This window comes from Orbicella franksi, chromosome 13 (genome assembly GCF_964199315.1).
Source record: "Orbicella franksi chromosome 13, jaOrbFran1.1, whole genome shotgun sequence".
NCBI classification, from domain to species: Eukaryota; Metazoa; Cnidaria; class Anthozoa; order Scleractinia; family Merulinidae; genus Orbicella; species Orbicella franksi.
Window position 1 is genome coordinate 19,562,503 of NC_138157.1, and position 16,931 is coordinate 19,579,433.

The 16,931-nt window shown below is 37.1% G+C and overlaps 1 protein-coding gene across 3 annotated transcripts; it reads left to right on the forward strand.

Annotated features, from left to right (window-relative positions):
- The first annotated feature begins 270 nt into the window (after positions 1–270).
- LOC145466563 (alanine aminotransferase 2-like) lies at positions 271–16,840 on the forward strand. Of its 3 annotated transcripts, none has more exons than XM_081450275.1 (14): positions 271–482; positions 1,926–2,056; positions 2,722–2,811; positions 3,627–3,735; positions 4,479–4,609; positions 5,433–5,552; positions 6,239–6,368; positions 6,819–6,898; positions 7,770–7,903; positions 8,175–8,283; positions 9,942–10,007; positions 10,370–10,525; positions 14,905–15,017; positions 15,202–16,840. In XM_081450275.1, the coding sequence occupies exons 1-14, from the start codon at positions 449–451 to the stop codon at positions 15,308–15,310; spliced, it is 1,512 nt and encodes a 503-aa protein (XP_081306401.1). In that variant the 5' UTR covers positions 271–448; the 3' UTR covers positions 15,311–16,840. The 3 variants fall into 3 exon arrangements, with proteins under 3 accessions (XP_081306401.1, XP_081306402.1, XP_081306400.1); XM_081450276.1 differs by lacking the exon at positions 271–482 and adding an exon at positions 1,060–1,780; XM_081450274.1 differs by lacking the exon at positions 271–482 and having other exon boundaries at positions 1,791–2,056.
- The last annotated feature ends 91 nt before the right edge of the window (positions 16,841–16,931 follow it).

Genomic DNA, 16,931 nt, shown 5'->3' on the forward strand with positions numbered 1-16,931 from the left:
CAATTTAAACTTGAATGAGTTAAACTATTTTCCCAGTCTTTGGCGTCTAAAATGACCGATGAATACGGATTTTAAAAAATGCCAAGCATTCTTTCACGTACATCCGCCCCCTCCATGAAAAAATTGAGAGGACCGGAAGAGGGCGGATGTACACAAGCTAGTCTATCATCTGTCTATTACCAAATTTGTATTGTTTACGAGACGGAAGTTGTCTGTTTTGTTCATGTGACGCCGTCATGGCAGGAACGTGACAGTCACGGCCGTCACGGCATGCACACGGAAGGTGACGATCGTTAGTCTCGTGTTTCATAATAACCTATTTCGGTTGCGGAGGAACGAGTAAGTTCTTACTTCATAAGCCACGTTGTTACAAAACAACCTGTCCTATCCCAGCGAGTTAAGGTAACGACGTGTTAAACTCCCTCGATTGCGAAGACAACAGAGTAAAATGAGTCAAAACGGATTACAAAACGGACCACTAGGTGAGTAAATTAGTTAGTAACGTTTCTTTTCCCTAAGCGCCGGGGATTAAACATATGTGGTGTGAAAGACGTGTATTTATTGCTTCGGGTTTCAGTACTTTAAGTTTCGTAGCGTCTCAAAATCTCATTTCATTGTGAAATTGCTTGTCGATCTCAAACTTGGTTCACTGTTGAAACAACCAGAAAGGAACGCACTTTTTAAAAGATCGATTTTGAAAACAACGCTTAACGAACAGCAGTAATGTCAACACGTTAAGCCAAGCGAAGGATTTTGACTGTAAATTTAACCACACTAGGGAAATGTTTCGTTCAATATTTACGCTTCTTTACAGTTCTACGTGCGACATTGGTGCGCAGATGAACAAAACGTCATAAAATGGTTCTAAGTTTCTCGCTAATTGTAACAACTGTTAGGAGCATTTCAATAAGCATAAACAGGACCCCACGCGCCCGGCATTTTAAATCGGTTATGCAATTCAACATTTATTTGGTCAGAGAAAAGAGCGTTCTGTATTCAAATTCAGGTTATTTATATCCTATTTCAACCGGCAAAGTGTTTACAAATCATCGTCTTCAACTTTAAGAACCCCTATTCACGGCGTCATCAAATTTCGTCGTTGTGAAATTTTTAGGTGAGAAGATGTTAAACATTACAGACTTTGTACCTTAAATAACCTTGCATATTTAATGAGGGTAGATTCGAAATATTACAAATAGTGAAAAGAAAGCTATAAATCAGGATTGTATGGCTCATTATATTGCATAATATTTTGACCGCGGCCTCCGGATCTACGTCCAGCAACGTCATGTCTGGCCGTCTGAGTGCAAAAAGTGTATCAAGTAACGCAAGCCCACATACGAGAAATTCTATGGTGTTTTGTAACCGGTAGGTTACGAAACTACTGTCTTTGCAAATCCCTTAAAGCTTCTCATTTAATCGGGGGAAAAGAACTTTTTATATCAAATGGAAATAAATAATTATATGAGGTATCATGCTTCACGGACTGCTTCACAGACTGCTTCACTGCTTCTCACTAAAAATACGCGGGGGAATGGGGATGAGGGTTTTTCCACCGATGGTGGCGCGAAAATTTCCGATTGGCAATCGAAAGATTGACGACTACAAACGTTTGATTTTGAAAGAAGTGTGTTGCACATTTAGAGTTTCTACATGTTTGTAAGGTAGTTGTGCTGTCATTTGTCTGCATGAGTTGTTCACCTACTAACACTTCGGAAGGAAAATTGTACAAGAAACGTATAATCCGAAGATTTCCGAGTGTTCACAATGGCCAAAGCAGGTATTCGGTGCATCAACCAGTCGTCATTTATAATTCAATTCAGTACAGTAGTTTCTTAAACAGACCATGGCGTCTGCTCGGATATCGAGCTTGCTTAGGAAAAGTTCTTTGATCGCGCCAGTTCATATTCGTTCCTTCTCTCTAGTAAACGGACAATGTTCCAACGTCAAGATCCTCACTGGAGAGACGATGAATCCATTCGTAAAGCAGATCGAATATGCCGTCAGAGGAGCGATTGTAGAGCGCGCCTCGGCTTTGGAGAAAGAGCTAATGAAGGTATGATCTTATATTGAATTGTTTCAGTAACGACTTATTTGAAAACAAGACGGTGAAATTATTATTTGAAAGACGCCAGAGATCAGTACTGTCTTGTAATTTTCAAGGGAAGGATTTAACACGATTGAACACGTACAAGCTTATCATAGGCTAAAATTATATTTTGTAAAACAAAACTGTGAATCACCAAATATTGTGAAAATTTCGTACAGTACACAAGAATTATTTCACACAATTCTAAATTTCTGTTTTAATCGATGTTACAGCAAATTTCATAATGCAATCGACATGATCAAGTAATTTTTAAGTCTTAACTTCTAGCTTGTGAAACGCACATCAAGTTCATTAAACTTGAGAGCACTTAAGCCTTAATTTCTTTAAGACAAAATATAAGCTTAATTATTGTGAAATATCAAATATTAACTTTTACACATGTGCAGCATTAACCGCACGGTTGTCTATCCTACAAACTCATTGCAGTGTAATAAGGGGTGTTGCCGGGGAGGGTCTAGATCACGTTTCACCGAAAACGAAGCAATCCTTTCACGGTTCACTGATCTTCTATTTTCACTAGCCCATTAACAAAATTTAGTTGCCCCCGGGTTATTGGACCTGGGTTATTTCCTGTGCTATGTATCATTACTGTTCTTCTTTGGTTGATATAGGGTGCACAGAAGCCTTTCAAGGAAGTTATAAAAGCAAACATTGGAGATGCTCATGCCCTTGGAATGAAGCCACTTACTTTTCCCCGCCAGGTTTGCATGTCTTTATGTTCAGGCCAGGGCCTCTAAGACTAGAGGGCTGTTTCGGAGTCATCATTACAAGAGACAACCATGGAGATGACTGAAACATTTACACATTTACACATTACACATTTCAATCTCAGATAGCTCAGAGTGCAATGTACAGTTCTGAAACATGGTCACACAGGTTTCCACCCTTGCCATTCACTCCTAGTCAGTGTTGACTTTGGTAATCAGCTAGTTGAGAGGGCTTTTCCCCCTTGTTGAATATGAATGGCAGAAACCTTTATAACATATAATCTAAGCAGTGTGTATGTTTAATGTGTGTCTCTGCATTCAAGGTTCAAAAATACCGGTAATTTACAATTACTGGTCAATTGTCAGGACAGGTTTAAAATTTAACTTTAGTGTTGTCCATTGATTTTCAAGAATACACTGAAGTATGGCAAATGTGATTAGTTTACTTTTCACACCAATGTTTGTAACTTGGTACTTCTGTTTTCCTCACAAAGGTATGTACATGTTCATCAGGGTTGTCATGAAGAGCCATAACCTGTAACACTTGTTGAGGCTGAGTATGTTTGATTTTCCCTTGACGCTATGGGTGAAATTGCCTGTTGTTGATAGAATTCAACCACAAAGTGGCAAGTTTGTTTATGGGTGTGGAGAACAAGGCTGCAGGTGACTCGAAACTTGATGACAACCCTGTACATGTAATGTGATACCCTTGTTTTTACTTCAAACATCTCTTTCAAAGTGGATCTGATAAGATTCGATCTTAGGTAGATCTTAGCAATTACAAATTACAAGTTTGCTGGTTATTCTAGGTTATTGCTATGTGCGTGTGTCCAGAACTTCTGAACAGCCCTGATATACCGTCTGATGCAAAAGAAAAAGCCAGAAAAATACTGAGTCACACAAAGGGCTCCAGTATGGGTAAGTTGTTACAAACTAATTATTAAAATCTCTTAGTAAATTATTGGTGGTTAATTAACATAACTTACATCCTAAACTCTTACACCTTTAGTACTTAATAACATTCTAATATTCCCTGATAATATTCATGGTCTAGTGCTCAATCATGTTTAAACGAGAAAAAAAGAAATCATCATTATTTGATGAAGAGCAGCTTATATTCACAGAGGTAGCATTATAGGGAATATACGGTAATCATTGAGGAGAACTGGTGTTTCAGTAAATGAAAGGGTTAACAAGAAAGTCTTGAGATTGGTGGTGAGTGTTGTTCTCATTGTCCTACTCACTCACACCAAGAAGAAAAGTCACACATGTCAGCTGTGAAAACAGCACCTGTTATTGGAGGGGATAGGTCAACAAGAGACACCTTTGGGAAAAAAATTGAAATCTCTCTGGTTTAGATTTTTTTTTATGTTTTTTTTCTGTTTCACCCGCCTTATGGCCACCCTGTTAATATGGCCCCCTCATTATTTTCTTATTTAAAGAACCCCTTTAATACAGCCACCCCATTAATAAGGCCAGATTTTTTGTGGTCCATCGGTGACCAGGTTCCACTGTATAACCCATACACACCCACATGTATGAGTCACTTTTCAGTGACATATAACAAAACATTAAGCGACTCATGAAATTGGTTTTACTGTAACGGAAATTAATCAGAGATTATCTACTTGGAGCTTACTCACTCTTACTTACTCTTCTAGGAGCTTACTCAGATTCTCAAGGTCTGGAGGGTATTCGAAATAATGTGGCTAAATACATCAGTGATCGTGATGGCTATGCTTCCAATCCTAGCCATATTTATCTCACAAGTGGTGCTAGCGAGGCAATTAGGGTAAGAGACAACTCACAATTAACATATGATAATGACTTCAGTATAATATGGTCAAGTGGTGAGAGCACAAGACCTGGGATTGGCTAATCCCAGGTTTAAGTCTGTCATTCTGCTCTTGAATGCAACTGAATTCAGCTCCTTAGATACACTTGTGAAATAACCAAACAGCTTTCCTCCTGCCAGCTTGGACTCTTCACTAGTTGTCGTCTGCTCTCACTCTCAGTCTGTCGTGATTGTCATATTTTAAAGTAGACACTTACTGGTACGAGGCAATCATTAGGAAACGAGTGCTTATCAGAAGGAGCACACAAAACCAAATCACTTCTGAGTGACATAATATCTGTGTGAGATTTAGATTCTTTTCCTGACATCTTCCAGTGTTCTCATACAGGATTAAGTCTGTTTTCCTGCATAAACAATGAAAATAATGTTAAGACGGATTCCACCCAAAGATCAAACAATAAGTGCAGAAATTATTTACTAAAATCCTATTCACAACATATCTCTTTAATTCATTTTTTTAAGTCACCCCACGATCAAATTCTCAAGCATTCATGAGAAAGTTAATGTTTTGAACTGACTCGAAATGTCCGTTTTTATTAAAATGTGGGTAACTTCATGTGTAAAAAATGTGGGTAAATTTTCTCTCAGGGGGTCAGCTTGAGAGCTTAATTGTTCTCAACTGTATTCAAAATATTACCATGCTATGAGGGTTTTTTTGTAACTTTATTTTTGCCATTATTGCTGAAATGTTCAACGGAAACCATCTTATTAATTCTTTATTGTATCTATTTCACCATTGATGATGGCCATTTATTTTTAGGCAATACTAAAATTACTCCAGACAAGTGTCAACACTGGTAATGGTAGAGCCGGCATCATGATCCCAATTCCGCAGTACCCCCTCTACTCAGCAACATTGTCTGAAATGAACTCCTACCAGGTAATTGGTAATAAGATTATAAATAAATAAACCATCAGTTATCATGCCTGTTAGCTGATCACTTCTATTTTGCAAGCATCATCATAACTACCATCAACATTTGTCCTGATCCAGCTGTTTCAGATAGGTTTTTAAGCAGATGGTCAAAACTGCAAAGATTTCAGAGAAAGTAGATAGCAACTTTATTCGAATCTGCTTGAAATAGCACGTTTTGCCAATTTCCAGCTCTTTAATAAACTGAAATCATTGGTTATTTCCCTTTGAGAGGTACAGTGTGTAGGGCCTCCCATTTTGAAACCCTACGGCATTTAAATCTTGCAACCACAGACTATGTTTATTTACTTCTTTTTTACCTTCAAATGTGTTTTAGCCAACAAACAATACAAATGTTGTTTTGAAATGCGAGAGAGTTTGTTATATAGCACAGTAATAACTGACTGAAGGAATCAATTAATTAGTTCTTTCTACATTTTGATATGGTAGATGAGCCTAGGAAAAAAATAATTCAACAAAGCAGACATGGCTAGACAGATCTGCTGAAAATGAATATTGTGAAACAGAGGATTTCAACCATAAATTGAGCAAGTCTCAAACTGACTATGGATTGAATATCAAAAATTTATAACTGTTGCTGGATCTCATATTCTGACACAACCTTTAAAAGATATTTTGTTGTTCATCTACAGATAAACTATTATCTTGATGAAGATAATGGATGGAGCTTAGACATGGATGAGCTGAAGAGATCTTTAAATGAGGCAAGACCTCATTGTGTTCCTCGTGCCTTGTGCGTCATAAATCCTGGCAATCCAACAGGTAGTGGGTCTTAGCTAGTGAAAGTTGTTGTGGTCAAGATCAGAATTCTCCTCTGTCAATTCCACTACATATTGTTACCTGTATTTGAGAGAATATGAGTGTGTAAATCGTCAAGCCAAGTCCTCTTTGAAATCTGTGGGCTTTTAAGCTTGAGTGGTAAAAATTGAACATTAGGTAATCTTACTAATGATTTCATCTTGGGCATAAATGGATTAACAGGAAGCAAAACAAAGTGTAACCAGTAGGAACTTAGTATTTTGTAATAAATAATTCTAGCAGTTAAGTTCAGTCTGATCTTGTCCACGTTTCCAAAGCTGAATCAATGCAAAATCAGTTTTTGAAAATTGTTCTAGGTTAGGCACGTTAATTTGATATTGGAAGCATATTTTCAATATGTTTTCAACTAATTTTATGATTTTTAAATTTTGCTTTTCCTTTTTCTGATGTTAGGTCAAGTTCTGTCATATGATAACATCCAGGACATCATAAAGTTTTGCAAGGCAGAGAAACTTGTTCTACTTGCAGATGAGGTAAATATGCTACAGTGTAAATAAATGTTTACAGTGGAACCCCGTTAATCCAGTCACCAACGGGCCACAAAAATCTGGCCATATTAAAGGGGTTCTTTAAATAAGAAAATGACTGACTGAGTTTTTATTCAGGCTAGAATGAAGTGGCCGTAATAACGAGGTGGCCGTATTAACAGGGTGACCATAAGGCTGGCTTCAACTGTATTTGCCAAATCAGTAGACCTTGTTTATGTGTTGTTGTGATGTGTTCTTGGGCAAGACAGTTTACTCTCACAGTGCTTCTGCCTGGGAGCAGAATTGTCAAAAATCAATGTCTAGGTTATGATCTTGGCTGGCTGCCCTGCTAAGCTATTTATCAACAACAACGACAACAACAAAAGCCTTTATTTGTACTCATTCATACAAAAATGTACAGTCTACAGAAATAAAAATAAATAGAGTACTGTCTTCCTGCCAGAATAACTATAGGGGCTATAACTATAGACAGTGAGCCAAGTAAGGTATTATTTACTCGAAAGATCATAAGTTAGGTAGATAAACGGAAATAAAGGTCAGTTGACCAAATTTACACTTAACGTAGCTTATGGCTAGAAACACAAAACACCTACAGATAACATTTTTCCGACAATAAAACCACTTTAAAATTTTGTGACCTGTAGCTGGGCTCATTAGCATCCCATCTCAGGAGACCCAAAATTAGGGGACTTTGTGACTTTATGTTTAGAAAAAAGAGACAGCACATACCAGCACCTATCTAGATTCTTTGATTCTCAGAAATGAGACAGATTCTTGCTTCTTTTTAAACCACACCGACACTGTTACATTTCATTTTCAGTCACATAGAGATGACTCAGTTTTTATATTCCTTTAGGTATACCAGGCAAATGTATATGGAGAGGGAAAGGAGTTCCACTCATTCAAAAAGGTCTTACGAGATCTGGGCCCTGATTATGAGGACTTTGAACTCATTTCATTCCATTCTACATCAAAAGGATTTCTAGGAGAGTAAGTGAATTATTGTCTTCCTACGCTAATAACAACTGAATTGTGTACTTGCAGGCAGGGGTAAGCCTTACATGCATTTTGTCAAGTGTCATCTCAACAACTTTAGGGAAGGTTACAAATACTTTGTTCTTCTTCGGTCCCCTATCATGACATTTTTTACACCCTTGATCTACATTTCACTGTAAACTTTTAAACCTTGTTTTTCCTTCTTTTTTGTTTTGTTTTTGTTTTATGTTGTTTTTTTCGTAATTTTTTTTTAATGTCTTGTTAGGTGTGGCTTCAGAGGTGGGTATATGGAAATTGTTGGAATGGATGACGAAGTTAGGTTCCAGTTGAAAAAGATGATGTCAGCCAAGCTTTGTTCTTGTATAACTGGCCAGGTGAGCCTCCCTAGTCTTGTCACAATACCAGCATAAGAATTTCAGATTTTCATTCATTTTCCATTAATTTCCGCTTAAGGGAATTTTGCAAGATGGTCAGGTCCTTGGTTCTCATGATATGACTACTCCTAAAAAACTGAATATTTGTTATGTAATATATCAAACACAAGAGACAGTGTTTCATCAGGATATCTGAATACCAATAAGAAAGTTGAAAATACGACATGCAGCAGAGTAGTTTTGACAAAATATGGGGTGTTTGGATAGCTGATGAACACTGTTGATGTATCTTCTCTATCAAAACAAAAACTAAGGAGTAAATGGAGAAGTAAGATAATCAAAATGTATGCTAAATAAGACCGGGTATCCAAACCTCCTTCATGTTTGTGATTTTCTTTGTTTTAACTTGATGAATTATTAATGAGTTTGAGAAGTAAAGGTGAAGTTAATGGATGTTGAGATGGAGGTAACAGGATGACGGTGTTATTTTTATCTTCCGTCTCGTTGTTTTTTAATGTCACCTGGCAAATGTAACAATAATTTATTCACCAAAGTGAAGGGGAATAGTGGTGGATGCTGAGCTGCAATGCCACCACTTTCACAAACACTGAGGTAAATAATTGAAGGCTTTCATGCAAAAAGGGTGTATATAGCATTTTGGGCCGATTTTTATTTTTTGCAGGGTCGAGCTAATTTTTGGCAGACTGACTTGTTTTGACATGAAAAGCATCGTTGTGTAGTTGTTTTTGTTGATTTGCACTTTGTTTTCAAGAAATAATGTAACTATGCAAAAAAACTCAGTTTTCTGAGCAGCATCTTTTGGGGCAAATCCTTCCAATGTGGATTCTGACATGGCGCAAACTTAAACGGTTAATTTTAGCAGTTTCTACAGCACGGTTTTTTTTTAAATAGATGTTTTGATTTTTGAAAGAAGTAGAGAAATAGACTGGAAAAAAAAACTCGACTGACCTCGTTTCGAACTGGTGTCACAACAAAACGAACTCAAATCCGGCCTGTTCAGCGCCTTATTCACTTGCGCTAATGAAGCAACAGTAAAGGAATTGCATAATTATTTGAATAATAAAACTAGCGGCAAATACCACGCTTCGGTGACTTCATCGTTTAGCCAAACAAAGGTTTCTTTTGTTTTTTGCTCAACAAAAGATCTCCAAAAGATACCCTTGGAAAACTGAGTTTTTTGCATATGTTATTTTCGAAAACGAAGCACAAATCAACAAAAACAATTACGCAAGGATGCTTTTCATGTCAAAACAAGTCAGTCTGCCAAAAATTAGCTCGATCCTGCAAAAAATAAAAATCGACCCAAAATGCTATATACGCCCTTTTTGCACAAAAGCCTTCAATTGCTTTTAGTGTATACTACACAAACAGTGAATAACTAGCAGACCAAAAAATTAGTTATTTCTTTCTGACAATAAACTGAAAAACAGTCAGAAATTTCAGAATCTCTGCTTGAAGGTGACTTAAGTACTTTGCCAATCACGGATGATAGTGATGACATTGATTTTCAGATTAAATTTGTGGTTTCAGTGAAGGTCATCATAGTACTGGTGGTGACAGCAGCAAAGTTGACACCACATGTAACCTTTGTGACCAAAATAATGTGTAATATACTTTCAACTGATTTGTTAAAACAGGCAATGATGGACTGCTTAGTGAGCCCACCTCAACCTGGAGATGAGTCTTATGACACTTTTATTAAAGTAAGTGCCAGACTACAGTGCAGAAAATATTTTTTAATAGCAGTACATTTTTTTGTCCAAATTTAATGCCTTTGAGAATTGAATTTTCCAACATCTACCCACACATATTATTAAAGATCATGTATTCCTGTGTGCCTGTCCTATCACACAGTAAGTTTATTTGTAAACTTGATTTACATGTATGTGTACAAGTGGCCATTCATGTCTGAATGACACCTTGAAGAATATAAAAAACAGACAGTGTTATATGAGTGTCCTGAAACAGTGTAAGTTTTCTCCTTTGGGAAATGAGTTCTATTCTACTATGGCTATACCTGATATTGTGAGGATAACTTGGTGTTGATATGTCCTGCCATTTTCAGGAGAAAACAGCAGTTCTTCAGTCATTCAAAGACAGAGCTAAATTAGTTGCAGAGACATTCAACTCAATGGATGGCTTTCAGTGCAATGAAGTGATGGGAGCCATGTATGCGTTTCCTCGAGTGTTTATCCCTAGAAAAGCACAAGAAGAGGCCAAGGTATGAACACACTTATGTAGGGTCCTCAGCAGGCATTAACTTCTAATATTGCCTTTTCTTTGCTCACTGCATCTTTTCAACAAATATTTTTACCATTTTAACAAGAAAGATTAAAAGTATTGTTAACTGACATTTTGATGCATCAAGCATCATTCTCAAGACTGAGGTCGCTAATGTAAATGTCAAAGTTGTTATATCCAAGTTGAGTTTAAAATGGATTGCAACTTGTAAATAACAACTTTGACATTAACATTAAAGACCTCAGTCTTCAACCTCGTTCCCAGGGTCCTACCTCTCTACCCTGAGAAAGTACCCTGGTTGCGGCTGGTCATGTGACTATGCATTCCAACCAAAGCCACACAGAGGGTGGGTCCTCAACTTAATTTTGTCAACACTGTCTATGGAGGTGAAAGTTGCTCTGCCTTACAGACATTATTTTGAAAGTTCAGCAAGTTATTTGTCAGAGATCCTGCCTGACCAGTGCTTCGTTTCTGTCTGAACTTCCATGAGTATGAGATATTGATTGAGAGGGAAGTTTGCTTATTTGTCACTACTTTTTTAAATAACCGTGAACAGCCTGCTTCAGATTAGTTTAATCAGTTTTTCACAGCACAGGAATTAAATAACTGTCAAATTTTCAATTGGATGCATTCAATTTAATAAGAAGGTAGTCTCTCAACCAAAAATTGGACTTACCGCTCAACAGTTTTGAAACGAAAGTCGTTGGATTTTGCAAACACGCAGCCGATGTCGTTGTTCTCAAGATCTTCATAAAATTTTTCACTGTAAGAGAATCGAATGACCGGCAAACTTTCGATTGGATGAAAGTTGCCGTAAGAACATGGGATGGCCGTCAAACTGTCGATGAGAGTAATTCAATCAAATTCAAAACTACCTTTGTAGGCAAACATACAACTTATGTAACTCTAACGGAACGAGTAAATACCTTTGTTGCAATTTTGCCGAATGAAAAATTAAATTAAATTCACTGTGTGGTCCAGTTATTGTGGTGGTCGTCATTTCCAAGTTCTTTGGCAAATTTTTTCACTGCCACAAATTCCAAAGACCATCCAACTATCGACAGGGAAAATTCAGGTAAATTTTTTATTTATTTATTTATTTATTTATTTATTTATTTATTTATTTATTTATTTATTTATTTATTTATTCATTCAGGAAGAAAACACTTACAGTACAATGAAACATAGAGTAAAGTAAATTTCACACAAGAAGAAAACTACGGCACTTTGAGGACTACAATAGATATTGAAATAAATTAATGCAAGGTGCTACTGATTAGAAATTTGAAAACTGTGACATTGACACAAAGTAAGTAAATTAACTTGTCCTATTGAGACGGTGGTGGTGGCAAAATTTCTGGGACAAAATCTTTTAATATAAGGCATTTCCATTTCTCACTAAAGAGCTTGGCATTTTTGTTTTTTGTTGCAATGTACCTTTCAGTCATTATGTTTTCTCGAAGTTGTTTCTTAAACAGCGAGAAGAGTAAAGATTGCTCATTTAGGTTACAGTTATAAATGAAGTATTTTGCCACAAACAAAGCCAAGCTTAGGGGTTGATGGTGCTTGAGTGGGTTTGTAGGACCGTATAAAATTGTTGAGTCTGGTAACTGAGTGTTTTCACTTGTGATTCGCGACCACCAGTCAAAAAAATTCATTCCAAAATAAAGTTACATGGGAACACTTTAAAAACATATGCTGGATTGTATGCTGTTCACTTATATATAAATAGCATATATCATCAGCTATTATGTTGGCTCTTTTAAGTTTGTCTGTAGTGTAGATGATATTGTGGTTTACCATGAATTGAAACATTATTAACTTTGTATTTTCCATAACAGAAAAAGGCCATTTATATAATTTTTGGATTTCAGAAGGCTCCACTCCTTAACTAATAATTCGATTTTCGTTGGTAGGTGGAACTTAAAACCACCTAGGTGTCGAGTCATGTAATTTGGGATGATTTTCCACGGCACATCTACTTCTGTATTAAATCTTCTCACCCATGAAGCTTTCAAGGCTTTATTCATCAACTCAAGCTCACTCATTTTTAATCCACCCACATTCTTGTCTCCAATTAATGTATTTGTTTTAATTTTATAATGTGGTTTGTTATCCCATATAAAATCCAATATGGTTTTATCAACCCTTTTGCTGAAATTTTCAGGTAATGATAAAACTGAAGCATTGTATATTAGTTTAGACAACCCAAGTGACTTGGCAATGTTGATTTTCCCAAGCAGAGTCAGTTTCCACCTTTTCCAGGAGTTAAGGATTTTTTCCAAATCTTCTAGTTTCTTATCAAAATTAAGACTTTCACATTTGCTTCTATCATTGGAGAAGTGGATACCTAAAGCATAAACAGAATATTCTGGCCAGCGAAACTCGAATAGTGTGTCCTTCCTTGTTGCCCAGCAGCCCAGCCACACGGCCTCTGTTTTTGATTTATTCAGTTCTAAGCGTGAGCAGCCTCTGAAATTTTCTAATGTCTCAAGTAACATCTGCACTGAATCTAGATCTCAGAGAAGAAGAGTAGTGTCATCTGCATATCAGGTATTTTTTATTTCCTCTTCTCCGACCTTTATTCCCTTGATGTTGCTATTCCTTTGAATTGCAAGATTAAGCAGTTCTATTCCAAGAACGAAAAGGAGTCCTGATAACGGACAGCCTTGTCTTACTCCACGTTCAAGGTTAAAACAGGGGGATGCAAAACCGTTGTTTGTAACATAGCTAGAAATATCCGTGTAAAACACTTTAACCCATCTTTTGAAATCTTGCTTGAAGTTAACAACATCTAAGACTTTGTGCAAGTATTCCCATTCGATTGAATCAAAGGCTTTCTTAAAGTCAAGAAAAAGGGCGACCCAGAGCTAACCTTTTAGCTGAACATTGAATGCATTGAACTCCTATATCGAATGTGTCAATGCCTTCGCTGTGATTTTTGCCGATCCACAATGGGAGGGTTACAAATTCCACTCCCTACTGCGCTCAGATTAGGCAAGCTCAGTGCTGAGACAAACGTAAATTTTCCAGCCCCTCCCTTTAATCACATCTCTGGAATCTGCAAAAATCTAGCAGACACATGACCAGCTGCAACCAGGGTACTTTCTCGAGGTAGAGAGAGGACCCTGGGAACGAGGTTGCTCAGTCTTGCATCGAAACGTTGGTTAACAATACTTTTAATCTTTCTTGTCAAATTCTTTAACAAGCAACTTGTTATTCGATCTCATAATGTATTTACCCAGGATTTTCGTGACTTTTTTTCCTGCTTAAACAGTACTGATCAAGATCCTGTGTACATACAACCACATTTACAATTTTACAAAAACATAAGTAGGAGCTGTGATTAATGGCAAATTTCCATTGGAAAGCAGACCATTATGCAATGTACATGTAATGCAGCTGTCTTCTCGAATTGTATGGTGTGGTGGCTCACAACTGCAAGGGCTTAAATTAATTCCGGTTTCCAGCTGTATGGTAAAGGATTGGATTGTTAGTACTCCCCCTGGATGAGATACTAGTCAAACATAGTTATCCAATGGTATTTGGTTTTATATGTACCATTATTTATTTTTTTCAACTTCACCTAACTAAAATACTTAGATACTGGTACATAAAATGTTTACTAGGCAGGGAAGACCACTACAGCCTAGCCAACTACACAGTGGATCCTTCATTAATAAGAATTAAACTAAAGCTACTCATTTATAAACAAGAAAAATTAAAAGGAAACAAAACAGAAATTCAAATGTACCAAGGTACCATTAGCCTTCAGGATACAACACAACGGTAGAAACCAGCAGAACCAACACCAAAATACCTCATCACTCTTTCCAGTCACAAATTACACAGACAATCCAGTGAACTGACTAAGACTCAAAAGAAATACATGTTGCTGACATGAAGTGCAGAGACTTGTGCTAGCAAGTCATGATTCGTTTTGGTTTAATTTCTGATTTGGATGACACAGTGGTACAAGTTTTTTAAGGCATTAGTGCCTATAAGCCAATTGCATAGCATATGCAAAGCCAAACCAAATGCAAATCAAGGCTGTTGTCTAAGAAAAAAATATTAATTACCAGGAGCCCAATTAGGTTCCTAACCATGAAAGCACTTGAGCTTATATGAAAAACAGTAAGTTTGGTCACTCAAAGGCAAAAGGTAGTCACCTGTGGCACCCAGGCACTCCTAGAGCACAGCCCTGAATATGTTTACTTTTGACCCTCACCCAGGCCCTCCTAGAGCACAACCCTGTGAATATTTACTTTCAACCTTTGAATGAAAACCAAGAAAAGAAGTCCATATCTCTGTATTATGTTGAATAACATTATTTCCCATCACCTGATCTCCTTTTCTTAGTCCAAAGGTATGCACCCTGACAGTTTTTACACACTGGAGTTACTGGAGAAGACTGGACTTTGTGTTGTACCAGGAAATGGGTTTGGACAGAGGGATGGAACTTTCCACTTTAGGTAAGGCATTCAAGTGATACTCTATTCAAGCCAACACTTCAGAACTTGGAACGCTTGGAAATCTTTATCTGTGTGTTGTTATTTGTAGAGGGGGGTCACTTTGAGAAGTAATAGGTATATCAAACAAGAGAGATGTAGTATTTTACCATAAATATTTATGTTTCTTGCTCTGTTCATTTTGCAGGCTGACAATTTTACCTCCCATTGATGCCCTAAAACCTCTATTTGAACGTTTTAAAGTCTTCCATCAAGATTTTATGCGCAAGTACCGTGATCCCAGCTCCACTCTTTAAATTTGAATGTTTCTGTGTTTTACCAATTATAATCATTTGTGTGGAAGAGGTGAAACTGTATTTGCATCAAGGATTAGAATCCGTTCACTGGAATTTGATCAAGCAAGCTGTATTTTGCCAGCATGGGTATTTAGTAGAGTGCAAGCAGTTGAACAAGAAGTTAAAAAGGCAATAGAGGGAGATGGTGTTTTGCCATTTTTGCCTCCTATGATCTGCTGAAGGGAGTGCACACTCACAGCCTAGAGCCAGGATCACCTACGGATCAATGGATTTGATGGACATTGGTTAACAATAACATATCACATTTTCAATACACAGTCTGATTGTTACAGGGTAAACCACCCTGGGTGGGGGGGGGGGGTACTCCCTTATTTGGTCTATACGGGGACATGCCACTAGACAGGGTATGGTTTTTTGGCCTCGCTGTCCTGAACAGGGTATGCAATTTTAATTACTAGCCTCTGTCCTAAACACGGTCAGAACTTGTCCTTAACAGGGTGTGGTATTACAAGCCGAGAGACGTTAACCAGCCATTACAAGGTCATCAATCAACATCAGATCATTTTCTGGACAAGAATGCTATTGTTGTCGGTAAAAAAATTTTCCACTTTCCATTACTATATTTAGTGGGCATTTCTTTGTGTTTCTCTGTCCTACACAGGGTAGGGTTTTGGAGTATTTTGTCCTAAACAGGGTCAGGATTTCAAACCCTCGACGACACCCCTATACCCAAACATGCGTCAAGTACCCCCTCCCCCCCCCCCCCTACAGGGTAAACCAGTCCTGTACAGTCAAATCTCTGCTTTAAGACAGTTGTCACCCAAGCCACCCACTAGATTGGACAGTCTGAAACACACACTGTAAGGCACTACCTTAAGAGAGATTGGCAGGGCAAGAGTGTTCAAATATTACCTGACTACACTACGCAATATGCAAAATGCTTGTGTGTAATAATTGAATATATTTTCTTTCTGTTGGATGGACACAAGCAACTATGTAAGTTATAAAATTAGCATAATATTATTTGTTCCTTACCTGACAATCTCTATTTGACTCTAAGCAATAAAGAAAATCTAACTTTCAATTTTATTATTTTTCTGTCAAAGCAGATTCTTAGTAAATCACTTTCATATTCACATGATAATGAACATGGTAAAGGTCAGAGATGCTGGGTGTTACTCACAAAACACGAAAACAAAGTAACAATCCAAGACTGAAATTTTTTGCTTTTAAAACTAAAATGTTTGTCTACTGCAAAAGAGAGGCAGTAACTGAACTGTAACTTGTGGAGATGATGTTATCGAATATCTTGGCATACAAATCAAGTTAAACAATAAAATAGTTTATTAAGTTGGTATCTGAAGGAGAGACCGTTGAATGAAAATTTAATTTCCACAAAAAGAGGGCATCCAAATGACATCTTCATTTTGTTTTAGCTGAAAAGCTTTACACCAAAGTGCTATTTTTTTTATAATGAACTGTCTCCTAAAGGAGTAATTATTTATACGAGTGAAGAAATAAAATGGATTTTGTCAAGAAATTTGACTGTATAATTTGTTCACCTTTGTAACTAGCCAGCATTTTGGACCCCATTTTGGGCAGAGCCTCCCCGTATAATCTG

Coding starts and splice junctions, on each gene's coding strand:
- LOC145466563 (XM_081450274.1), top strand. CDS start 1,847: ATGGCGTCTGCTCGGATATCGAGCTTGCTTAGGAAAAGTTCTTTGATC. Junction 3,736..4,478: donor CACAAAGGGCTCCAGTATGG/GTAAGTTGTTAC, acceptor TTACTCTTCTAG/GAGCTTACTCAGATTCTCAA. Junction 8,284..9,941: donor GTTCTTGTATAACTGGCCAG/GTGAGCCTCCCT, acceptor TTGTTAAAACAG/GCAATGATGGACTGCTTAGT.